This window comes from Ranitomeya variabilis, chromosome 3, assembly GCF_051348905.1.
Source record: "Ranitomeya variabilis isolate aRanVar5 chromosome 3, aRanVar5.hap1, whole genome shotgun sequence".
NCBI classification, from domain to species: domain Eukaryota; kingdom Metazoa; phylum Chordata; class Amphibia; order Anura; family Dendrobatidae; genus Ranitomeya; species Ranitomeya variabilis.
The window spans coordinates 86,381,353-86,393,728 of NC_135234.1; the positions used below are offsets into that span (position 1 = coordinate 86,381,353).

At 44.2% G+C, this 12,376-nt stretch overlaps 1 protein-coding gene across 1 annotated transcript in view; it reads left to right on the plus strand.

Annotated features, from left to right (window-relative positions):
• Positions 1 to 7,968, plus strand: part of PHF12 (PHD finger protein 12) — a 58,355-nt gene extending 50,387 nt beyond the window's left edge. Inside the window, exons 12-15 of the mRNA XM_077294318.1 lie at positions 4,009 to 4,110; positions 4,464 to 4,546; positions 5,584 to 5,722; positions 6,751 to 7,968. Coding sequence (XP_077150433.1) covers positions 4,009 to 4,110; positions 4,464 to 4,546; positions 5,584 to 5,722; positions 6,751 to 7,091 — 665 coding nt within the window. The 3' untranslated portion in view covers positions 7,092 to 7,968. The remainder of the gene's footprint in view (positions 1 to 4,008; positions 4,111 to 4,463; positions 4,547 to 5,583; positions 5,723 to 6,750) is intronic.
• Positions 7,969 to 12,376: the final 4,408 nt, after the last annotated feature.

Sequence of the window (12,376 nt, forward strand, 5' to 3'; positions counted from 1 at the left end):
GTAAGGAACGGTGCAGAGCACTATATGGCACATCTATGGGGCAGTAAGGAACGGTGCAGAGCACTATATGGCACATCTATGGGGCAATAAGGAACAGTGCAGAGCACTATATGGCACAGCTATGGGGCAATTATGAACGGTGCAGAGCACTATATGGCACAGCTATGGGGCAATTATGAACGGTGCAGAGCACTATATGGCACAGCTATGGGGCAATTATGAACGGTACAGAGCACTATATGGCACAGCTATGGGGCAATAATGAACGGTGCAGAGCGCTATATGGCACAGCTATGGGGCAATTATGAACGGTGCAGAGCACTATATGGCACAGCTATGGGGCAATTATGAACGGTGCAGAGCACTATATGGCACAGCTATGGGGCAATAATGAACGGTGCAGAGCACTATATGGCACAGCTTTCTATGGTAGATCTATGGGGCAATAATGAACGGTGCAGAGCACTATATGGCACAGCTATGGGGCAATAATGAACGGTGCAGAGCACTATATGGCACAGCTTTCTATGGTACAGCTATGGGGCAATAATGAACGGTGCAGAGCACTATATGGCACAGCTTTCTATGGTACAGCTGTGGAGCAATAATGAATGGTGCAGAACACTATATGGCACAGCTATGGGGCCATAATGAACGGTATGGAGCATCTATTTTTATTTTTGAAATTCACCGGTAGCTGCTGCATTTTCCACCCTAGGCTTATACTCGAGTCAATAAGTTTTCCCAGTTTTTTGTGGCAAAATTAGGGGGGTCGGCTTATACTAGAGTATATACGGTATTTGCAGTGCGTGGGAACAGAAAAAATAGAAATGGGTAAAGCGCAGGAGAAAATTGTAAAGCAACTATATTTGAGTGGCGTTTCGACCTTTCCCAGGTCTTATTCAATACGTCGTTGGTAATCCCTTAGTCTTTGAGATAGATGCAGTTTGTATGGGGCTATTTCCCTGATCAGGGTAGTGTGCAAAGTGAGCTTTAAATCACATTACTGACAGCGCTCCCGCACCTTGTCTGCTCTCCTGCTGCATGACTAAGGAATTACCAACGACGTATTGAATAAGACCTCTGAAAGGTCGGAACGTCACTAAAGTATAGTCGCTTTAGAATTTTCTCTTGCGCTTTACCGATTTCTATTTTTTTTCTGTTTTAACCATTTAAACACCGAAGTCAGTCTCTGGTAGCAGCATGTAAATGGCCGGCACTCCAATTCTCCTGCATGCTGATGCCAATCTGAGCTCTGTGACATGAGTGCAGGGGGCAAATGCCGGGGGGCCGCTGACCGCCCCAATCACTGCCATCTCGGTCCTCTATATGCTACGCTACAAAGGAGTCCGTGACTCTCACTATATTTTACAATAATAATATTACAGTATTTAGTATAAGCGATCGGACAATCGCAGGCTCATGTCATCTAAAGGAACAATAAAATAAAGTAAAAAAAACCTCAAAAATTGTTACCCAAAATGTAAATATAACTTTGAATTGCCCCCCACCCACCTCCTTCACCCCCTCCTTACCAGGACTGTTAAAATAGAGACAACGGCATGTTTTCTATTGCTGTGTTCAAGAATAAAGCCCCTCTCCGAGTACAAAATAAGTTAATTTGATCGGTAAATGCCATAATAAGAATAATAACCATAATGGCTGAATTGCAGTTTTTTTGGTCACCACTCCTTAAAAAAGAAAAAATAAAATAAAAAGATCAAAATGTCTCCTAGCCCAAATGTCTATCAATAATATCGTCCTGCACAAAAACAAGCCGACATCCTGCTCAATCGATGGAAAGACAAAAGTGCTGCTGGTGTCGGAAAGTGGCGACACAAAATCACTTCTATAAAAGAGAGTGAAGTTTATCTCCGTGATTGCCCTGACCTGGAGAATCGGGAGTCAGTCAGTTTTACCACAGAGTGTACGCCATAGAAACAAAACCCAAATAAACATTGCATTTTTTACACAATTTCACTGCACTTGATAAATAATAATACTTGAATATTATTCTTTTACATTAGCGATTGTTAAAATGAATGTGGTTAAAAAAAATGGGCCCTCGTACGACTGTCAATGGGAAAAATGGAAAACTAGTGATGCTCTATAACTCTGACGAGTGCGATCCGATATTTTATTAGATGGCACTCGGACCAATGTTGTATAATGGGGCAGTGCAGATCTGCGTTTTGTTTTATTTTCTTCCGCAGACTGAATCTGTCTGTGGGGAAAAATTGCAACGCAAATCGGATGGCATGCAGGTGTTCAAGTCTATGGGTGCTTGTAAAACATCGGGCTGCACTCGGATGTCATCTTAATGCAGTCCGACATCTGCGGACTCAGACAATGCAGAAATGACGTTCTCCATCTTGTCCGCACCGCTGCAACAATCTCCTCCTGGAGAATCGGGTCAGTGAGCTGACATTCTGATCAGAGTTTGTCGAGTGTCATTAGCATAAGCGAATCGACGCTCGTGTGACTGCAGCCTTAGAAGAAGGGGAGGAAAAAACTACAAAATGGCTGCAGAGGGAAGGAGTTACCGTATTTCGCGGCATATAAGACGCACCGGACCATAAGACGCACCCCAAATTTGGGGTGAAAATTGCAGAAAAAAAAGATTTTTTATAAGATGGGGGTCCGTCTTATTGTCCGAATTTACAGTATCTTACCTGAGGGCTGGTGGTGGCAGAGCAGGGTCACAGGAGGCATGGTGGCGGCAGAGGTGGGGTGATGCGGTACGGCGTGCACCTGAGCAGGGTCCCTTCCTGCTTAGGTGGGCGACGCCACGGCCTGGTGTCCATGGGAGGGTGGCAGCAGTGGTTACCGACAGAGGTGCTGGGATGAGGAAGCACAGTGAGAGGTATGGCGTGAGAGGGGTCCCTTTCCCCGGTGAGGTGATGGAAGGATCTCGTGGGCACATGGACTGGAGATGATGGAGGTAGTGGTGTACATTGTGAAGCGAGTATTCCACAGGAGCTCAGATGTCTGAGCGCCGGGAAGCGGCAAGGACTCAGACATATGAGCGCCTGTGGAATACTCGCTTCACAATGTACACCACTACCTCCATCATCTCCAGTCCATGTGCCCACGAGATCCTTCCACCCATCCTGGGAAGCAAAAGGATACAGGATACAGAGTCCAAAGTCCCGGTGAGGTGATGCAGCAGCCGGTAATGCTTACCGTGGACCGTGGCGGTGGAGATGAGGAGGCGCAGTGAGCGGGGTCCCTTTCCCCGGTGAGTTGATGCTGCAGCCCCGGTAATGCACAGAGCCGGGTGAATCCTGTTGATATCGGTGGGCGCGGCCATCTTCCTGAGGCCGCGCGTTCGCAGATGGAGCTCTAGTGCCCGGGGCTTCAGGAAAATGGCCGCCGCGATCCCCATCTGCGCACGCGCGGCATCTCGCGGCCATTTTCCTAAAGCCCCGGGCACTAGAGCTCCATCTGCGAACGCGCGGCCTCAGGAAGATGGCCGCGCGCACCGATAACAACAGGATTCACCCGGCTCTGTGCATTACCGGGGCTGCAGCATCAACTCACCGTGGAAAGGGACCCCGCTCACTGCGCCTCCTCATCTCCACCCCCACACCTCTGCCGCCGCACCTCTGCCACCGCACCTCTGCCGCCGCACCTCTGCCGCCACGGTCCACGGTAAGCCTGCATTGCGCATATAAGACGCACCCCCCATTTTCCCCCCTTTTTTGGGGGGGAAAAAGTGCGTCTTATATGCCAAAAAATAGTAAATAGATCTTTTAGACCTGACGAGACTGGTGTACTTACTTTGTAAATCCTGTTCAGAAGGCTGTATGCTTTTTGTAGGTTCTCTTTCTCACATTAAAATGAGCATTTTCTGTAGGAGAAACCAAGACACTGGAGATACAAATCTTTCCAATGTGATATCTTTATCTTGCACTAATGGGAAATACTGCGCAGTACACTGGCGTGTGAATAGACCTTTTGTTTTCTGCAGATGTGATAACTGTGTCTTACGGTTTTGCCTTTACACAGCCCAGAGAAGAGATGTGCAGGCCCGGGCCGTGTTTTACCCCCTGATGATGGGTACAGGGGCTCCCGTCAATATGTGCTACCGGACTCTTTATATTGGCACAGGTTAGTTTACAACATTGCTTCAGCCTCCAAACTATTTTTGGAAATAACTGAACCCTTGTAATCTTCTCGGACGTTTTCTTGGGTAACCAATATATGTGACAAGTCAGACCATGGAGATGGTTATACCACAGTGTCACATGCCTGCTACTCAATGCTTTTATTTTCTTTCTTTTTCATTGACTTAGATTATGTTGATAAAGCGTTTTTTTGTTTTCTCCCTTTTTGGTTTTTTTACTGCAAAAGCTGATCTTACATTAATTATAGTTGTACTTGCATACGTAAACTTGTGATCTGTGCTATTACTTAGCTCCTGTGCCATCAGCATGTTCCTCATATGTCACCACTCATTGCAGGAGCAGACATGGACGTGTGCCTTACAAATTATGGGCATTGCAACTATGTTTCCGGGAAGCATGCCTGCATATTTTACGATGAGGTGAGTGTGTATGATTATCCAGGATTTGGGGGGTTGGCCATGAGGCTACACAATTAGTGGCAGGCCGGTCCTAACCCACCTGCTTGTGCTGCCTGGTGCCGATCTCTCCCGGCTCAAATCAGTGACGTACCTCTCCTGCTGGCAAGTCTGCGTCCTATGACGTCACATCAGTCCTCCTCTACTGGGCTCTGTCAATGGGCTGTCACTGCCCATGTTCTGCTGATTGTCAGGCGGCTCCTCACTGCCCATCTGCAGAGAGCTGGCTGTCAGTCAGCTGGCTGTCAGTCAGCATGACCTTCGCAGTGACACCCCAGCAACAGAACAGAGTAGAAGAGAAAGAGTTGATCAAAGGTCAAATAAAGCAGCAGAATCGCCGCATAAGCTGGAACACATCAGCACAGGCAGGTAATTAGCAGCTACCTGCCACTGATTGCTTAGTCCCTTAGCCAAAAACAACTCCCAGATAACCCCTTTAATGTGTATACACTTGCATCATTAGTTGCCAAATATTCATTAGTGCCTGTACCTTTTACCTTTGATGTAACCCAGTCTTGGCTCCCCTAGATCATCTGTGTATATTTACCCCAGTCACAAGGAAATATCCATTTTGCAGCAAAAAAAAGTGGTTGTCATGTCTTTAATTTGTATAGTCATTAGTTCCACCTATGCACTGTGTGCAGACAAGTCGTTCTAGTTACTGCACCAGGAAATCAGAAGCTTGATAGTCGTTTGCTTGTGAAGACTCCCATTCACCCCGACCATGGCACAGGCCGAATACTAGAAAATGGCCGAAGCCTCCTGCAATGGCGGGTCTGCTTTGTAAAGCTTATTATCGTTCAGTGATTCTGAGGTTCTCTGCTTCTAATCATCCGAGGAGAACATCTGCTGGAAGTTTGTATGTTCTCCCCATATTAATGTGGGATTCTTCTTTCCTCCCACACTCCACATACATGGCTTTGGTCATGAACCTTACTCTGCTAATATTGCTGCTCCTGATAATGAAGAAACTGAAATGTCTCCTCTTCTCCCCCATACAGAACACCAAGCATTACGAGCTGCTGAACTACAGCGAACACGGGACGACTGTTGATAATGTCTTGTATTCGTGCGACTTTTCCGAGAAGATCCTCCCGACCCCTCCTAGCAGTATTGTTGCCAAAGTGCAGAACGTTATAAGTAAGTGGGTGGGGGTTGTGGTGTTCCCCTCTCCCAATTTCACGAAGGTGGTGGAAAACGTGTTCATATTTCAGTAAATTTTGTGCACACGTAGCTGTCATCTATTGCTGAATGATATATGTAACCTGGTGAAAATAGTGTCTTCTTGGAAGGTTTATCTTGTATGATGGGTTGACCCCATTTTCTGTAGGATTCCTGATATACCTCCGATTTGTAAACTTCCCTAGTCACTTATTATAGGTTCTCATATTCAAAAAGAAAAATGGACACCCCAAAACCTACCTATTACGTGGACTTTCCCCACCAATAGAATTTATATGTCTACTACATAGGTCCTAAACGTAAGATTGCTGGGGACCATCACTCTCAGGAAAAGGAGACCAAAGTCTCTGGGTTTCCCCGTGTCTGAGCATTGTCCCCTTCTGAATGCTACTCCTTCACACTGCATGAGGGGACTTGGGAGACCCCACTATGTTAGTTATCAGTGTGGGGCCCAGCGGTGCGGATCCCAGCAGTATTAGATGATATTTGTGAGAAACCCCTCTCGAAATGTAAAGGCTGCAGTCGGTCAGTGGTCACCCCTGCTTGATGATGCCAGGAGATTGGTGGGGACCCCATACTGTCAGGAGGGGGGTATAGGTTCTTTCCTGCACTACCCTGGCCCTTTTAAGTAGGTTTTAGCACCACCAACACTGGTTATAAGCACTTTGAAGTGTCATTCATGTATTTGAAATTTGCCATGGTCCCCCCCCCCCCATGGTGTATATTTTACATGGATGGGAGAACTTAGGGAAAATCTGCATAGTTAGGGGCTTCTTTCTACAGCGTGTGAATGGGATTTGGTAAAATCTTATCCACTTAGGTGCAATTATTTGCCGTGGATTTTCTGGCCACAAATGCAGTGGTAAAATCCTCTGTGTATCGGACACATTTTACCTCATCCTTCTACTTGTTCACATGATGTCGCACTCTGAGAAGAAGACTAATTAAAGTTTTTCATTAATGCAATTGTTTATTTTCCCTCCTAGAGTGCCGCAAGAGCCAAAACCCAGAGCCAGAGCCTGTTAAGGAAGAGGCGGTCATGAACTCGCACGCACAAGGTCCCCACGCACAGCCGTGTAACTGCAAAGCCAGCAGCTCTAGTCTCATCGGAGGAAGCGGCGCCGGCTGGGAAGGCACCGCGCTCTTACACCATGGAAGCTACATTAAGCTGGGCTGCATTCAGTTTCTGTTCTCCATAACAGAGTTTGCAACAAGGCAGCCCAAGGGCGAGAGCGAAGCCCTAGCACAAGACCTGGACTTGGAAGACAAGATATCTCTGAAGTCGCCCCACCAGGTGCCCGTTTTACGATCCAACTCTGTTCCTTAGGAGCCAAACACTAGAACTCTTACAAGACAACAAACTCTTCCTGAAATTCAACCTTTTCGGCAGAGCAAACATGTCCAGCGGCCTCTCGGAAACTGTTTTGGCCAGAACGAGTTTGCACATTTGCATGATATGAAGAAGCTTCACCTTTTTTTTTTTCTTTTTTTTTTTCCTCTGCTCATTTTAGGGGCATTTGCACATATATTTCTATCATACATTTCATATATTATAAATATATATAAATATCTATTTTTTTTTATTCTAAGACTCAGAAAGCCCTTCTCCCTGTAGCGAGTTTACCCCAGGACAAGATTGCAACATTTGGAGACCCGAAAAACTGAATTTAGGATTTATTTTATTTTTCTTTTCATGCCATTGTAAATGAATAAATGACACCACAAGCTCATCCCTGTTTTTGTGCCAGTGACACTTTTATAGAGCATTTCAGATTTTCCATTAATACAGGATTAATTTTGTTACATGTAACTGCTTACAAGCGTCCGCCCTCAGTCTGACCACCGCTCTGATAAAGCCTCCTCATTGCGACAGCGAGTACAGCATTCAGCGTTTTGTACATATACAACAGATGGCTGCCCTTTTTGCCCTGGATTTTTTTTTTTTATATATATATATTTTTTTTTTATGTATACAGTGCTGCGTGTGATAATGCCTTTCGGCTCCTGTCTGTTGTAACAAACGTTTTTGTTGTATACTTGTTTGTCCCCTTTTTTTTTTATTTTATTTTTTTATTTTTAATGTAATACTGCCACTTCTCATTGAGGAGATTGGATGAGCTAGATTCAATGTAAATATAATTGTATCGTTTTAGATTTTACAAACCTTTTTTCCTGTATTCTGTATATATAAAAAGTTGATTCTTTCTGAGCTTGAGTGTAAAATCTTTTCATAAGTTCCGATCTTTGGGAATGATAACTGGAGCACGGGCTTATCTTCACTAGGCAGAAACTCGACGCCTGTGGCTGCGATGAAAAATAAATCGGACTGTTTAAAAATAAAATAAAAGGGATACTACTACTACTCTGAGCAATTCCCCACAAGCCCTGTACTGCTACTTCCTAAACACACTGAAATAGATGGAAATGATGAATTGGTCAATCGGTGGCTCAGGCAGGTCATTGCTGTGGGCACCGGTGATTGGCACGGGGGGCATTGCTGTCCATTTCAGTGTGGCTAGGAAAGGACGAGGAAGCGCAGACAAGCAGGGACCATTGAGGCTGTGGGTGATCTGTGCAGGGGAGTATCATTAGTTAGAATTTTAACCAGTGTCAGCCTGTTTTAAGAATTGCTTTAATTAAAGGGAAGACCACCTTTGGGCTAAGCTCCCACAATGAGCAATTATAAGGGTTGTCTAGTAGTCGGACCACCCCTTCTGAATCCCCTATGTTTTCCTTGGTAAAATAATAACACTTATGGCCAATCAGCGCTGCCTTCTCTCTTATGGATGTAATTGACATCCGGAGGAAGCGAGTGCTGCTGTTCTCTCTCACTTCCTCTGGATGGCTTTTTCTGATGGAGAGTAGAGTGAAGCCAGCGCTGATTGGCCGCAAGAATCTCTTGACAATTAGCAACGGGTGAATATACTCGTTGCTCTGGTTTTCCAGAGAGCACACTCCGGTGGTCTCCGAGTATTTCTGAGTGCTCGGAGATTTCGTTTTTGTTATGCAGCTGCTAGACAGCCTGAATACATGTGGGGATTCCGTAGCAACCAGGCAATCCCCACATGTACTCAGGCTGGCTAGTAGATGTAAATCATTCAGCTGCGTCAACATAAACTAAATCTCTGATCAATAACAAATACTCGGAGACCACCCGAGCGTGCTTGGGAAAACCCGAACGAGTACACTCGCTCATCACTAATAATGTCACGTGATCCCCGGATGTTGTTATTTTATTGGAGGAAGCAGGGATTCAGAAGGGGGTGTCTTGAGTAGTAGACAACCCCTTTTATTGCATTTTTTTCTCCAAATGTTTGTCATAAAATGACATCTTACAGTTTTTGCAACGTGTGAGATTTATAGAAGTCTCCTGCCTACTAGCTGCACTGCGGACACAGACCTGCGGTACGATTTTCACATTTGCAATGTGTCGGCTTATCTTGCAGTAAGGCCTCATTCAGACATCCGTGCTGCCGCTATGCTTTCTGATCACGTCCATGTTGATGGATGGATGGCATCTATGTGTGGTCCGTTTAATAACATTACAAAGGATAGGGGAAGCCTACAAAAGATGTACTTCCTAAAGTTAGACTATTTATTATGTAACAAACCCAAAAACCCAGACAGCGCAGATAAAAACCTTTCCATGCGAATGGCTTCCAACCCCCTGCTTTTTTCAATCTATTTTCCTGCCTTCCTGACCTCTATTTTACAGCAGTTATTAATAATTTACAAGACCACTTTTTTTCCGATGTAACAAAATTACAATATATCCGTAAAAAACTGTGGCTCCGTGTGGCATCCGGTTTTGTTTTATTTGTTTGCGCGCCTATAAAGTTGAATGGCCGAGTTTCATTTGATTTACATAAAAAACTAACGCAGGCTTTAATTTTTTATTTTTTTTATCGATTTGGTCACTGAAAATGATCAATCTCAACTGGCTCATTAAATAACATAGGTTCATGTGTTCTGTGTTTTTTTTTTTGTTTGTTTGTTTTTTTTTGTTAACGGGCAGCACTTGTTCCAAAAATGTGGTCATGTGAACGAGAACATTCTCTGAGGATAAACACAACATTCAGAGGAGGAGACAGGCGCTGACCAGTGATGAGCGCACATGCTCGTGTCCTAATCGAGTATTTTCAGCATGCTCAGAACATACCTTATCCCAGCACGCTCATTCATCACTAGGGGAATGTCACTGCCATCATCTGTACTCCAAATGACTATATTCTGATATCAATGCAGCTGAAGGCCGGGAAATAGAATGAGGAAAAGTAGAGATTTCGATGCAAAAAAAATCAAACATTTTTCTTTTACAGGAATGAAGACAAGTCCGCTAATAGTAATTTGCAAAGTTTCTTAATTCTGGCCAAAATGCTAAACACATAAATGGCCGTTTGCGTATGAAGTGCTGCCAGGACCCCCAACACTCCCATCCTGCAGGATGATCATCTGTGTATGAATGTAGCCCAATGTTCATGTGTGTATGCCACCAATAAGGCCCCTTATGTGGCTGGATTACCCCCATCACCCTCTTTTTATAAACATAACTACCTGATTGACCAGTGCAAACCCTGTAAACATTAAAATAGTTTTTTTTATTAATGTTTTGGGGGCATAAAATGTATCTCTATAATCAGTGCTGTCCTGTTGATCACACACACCCATATGGGCCCCATTATTGTGACATAAAGAGACTGAAACCAGCGCTCTTTGTATATAGTAAGCGAATCCGCTCCCTATGTTGTTGGTCGGCACTTATTACAGGCGGAAGAGCAGCCGTGTAAGAGAAGGCGGTAATCAAAAGCGCTGTCTAAATGTTGTCACCACCCACACATATAGAGGGACAGAATGTGATCTAAGGGGTAATGGTTCTCCTTGTGCAGAGTGACAAGCCAGGCCTGGCATGAGTGAGGAGACTTAGAAGGCCTCTTTCACACTTCCGTCTTTCTACTACCGTTGCAATACATCGATTTTTGAAAATGCAGGATCCTGGAAAAATTTTTTTAGGATTCTGTATTTTCCCATAGACTTGTATTGCTGACAGATTGCGACGTATGGCCACACGTTGCGTCCGTCGTGCACTGGATGCGTCGGGTTTTGGTGGACCGTCGTCACGGAAAAACGTTCAAGGGAACGTTTTTCTGTACGTCGCATCCAGTGTTTAAGACTGCGCATGCCCAGCAGGAAATATCGCTCTCACGATCTTTCCTCACCCTGCAGTCTGACGGAAATGTGAAAGCACACGCTTCCGTCGGTACGTCGCGCCGACGCTTCATGACGGCCCCGTACCGACGGAAATGTGAAAGAAGCCTTAGCCATGCATGTTCCTCTGGGAAATTGAATATGCAAATTGTCTTTTCAGAGGAATTGGACTAAGAGCTCTAGCGCCACCTATTGAGGGATATAATAAATTCAGAAAAATCATAGTAACCCTATATATTCTTTAGGTCAGATCTGCTTAAAAGAGAAACATTCGGACCATCATTTTCTGGCTTATTAATCGGCCATCGTATTCTAACTTCTATTTATTTTTTTTTTTTTAAGTTATATTTAAGTCTTATAAAAAGAAATATATTTTGGCGCCGATGCTGAGACATAAGTTTCCCAGATCACAATACTTTTCAGAGCACGATAATCTTTTCCAACTTTTGAATCGGTTTTTAGGAATTTCTAGTGTTTAGCTTTTTTAATTTGATTGCCCACTTTCTGGTTTTAATTGATCTAATTTCCTAAATTCCTCCTGTGTTTGGATATCTGTTCGATGGCTCCATTTTTGCACCCACAAAGGAAAAAAGCATACATTAGAAGCAGATTGCATCCAAAAAAAAAAAAAAAAAAAAGCTTGAGACCGGTTCCATCAAATGTGTCCATTCAGAGTGGTGTGAATGTCCTTATGGTGCCACATTATGTTTCTGGGTCACTTCTCAGTATCCTGTCACCTGACTTGCACTTCACACCATCACCACCAGAGGGCGCTGTAACTTAACCGTAATTAAACATTTGTTTAATATATATATATTTTTTTTAATCTGGCAGAGAAATGTAACATTTAAAGGAACTTGTAAAATGAAAGATTCATGTTTGTGGTCCGCATGTAATAGAGCAGGAGCTGAGTAGACTCTGTGGATTAGTGGGAAAGAATCATTTTAAAGGCTCCTTGATAGCACAGTGGATACGCTGAAATGAATTCCATCGGAAAGAAATTAAGTATTTTATTATTGTTTTTTTTTTTGTGGCGGATATTGCAGCTGATATCATCTTTAAAAAAAAAAACTTTAGGAAAAAAATGCTGCGTGAACATAGCCTGCTGGACATTTTTGGAAAAAGTATTTTAAAGCAGATCTACTAGAAAAAGAAGTTCACAATGCAGCAAGGTAGTGGGGGCAAAGCCCCCAAACTGGAGAATCCCACAGATACAAGTGTGTAATGCAGCAAACAGATGTAACCATAACTTGGAATAGGTGGACAATGTGAATGAAGCCAATAATGGGCGACAGTGGTCACATAGGGGCCAATAATAAACAGGCATGGCTCTAATCCTAGTATATGCAGTAATGGGTGGGCGAGCGGCCCCTCATCAGCCCCTGAACAGGTTGTCAGGGAAGGGAA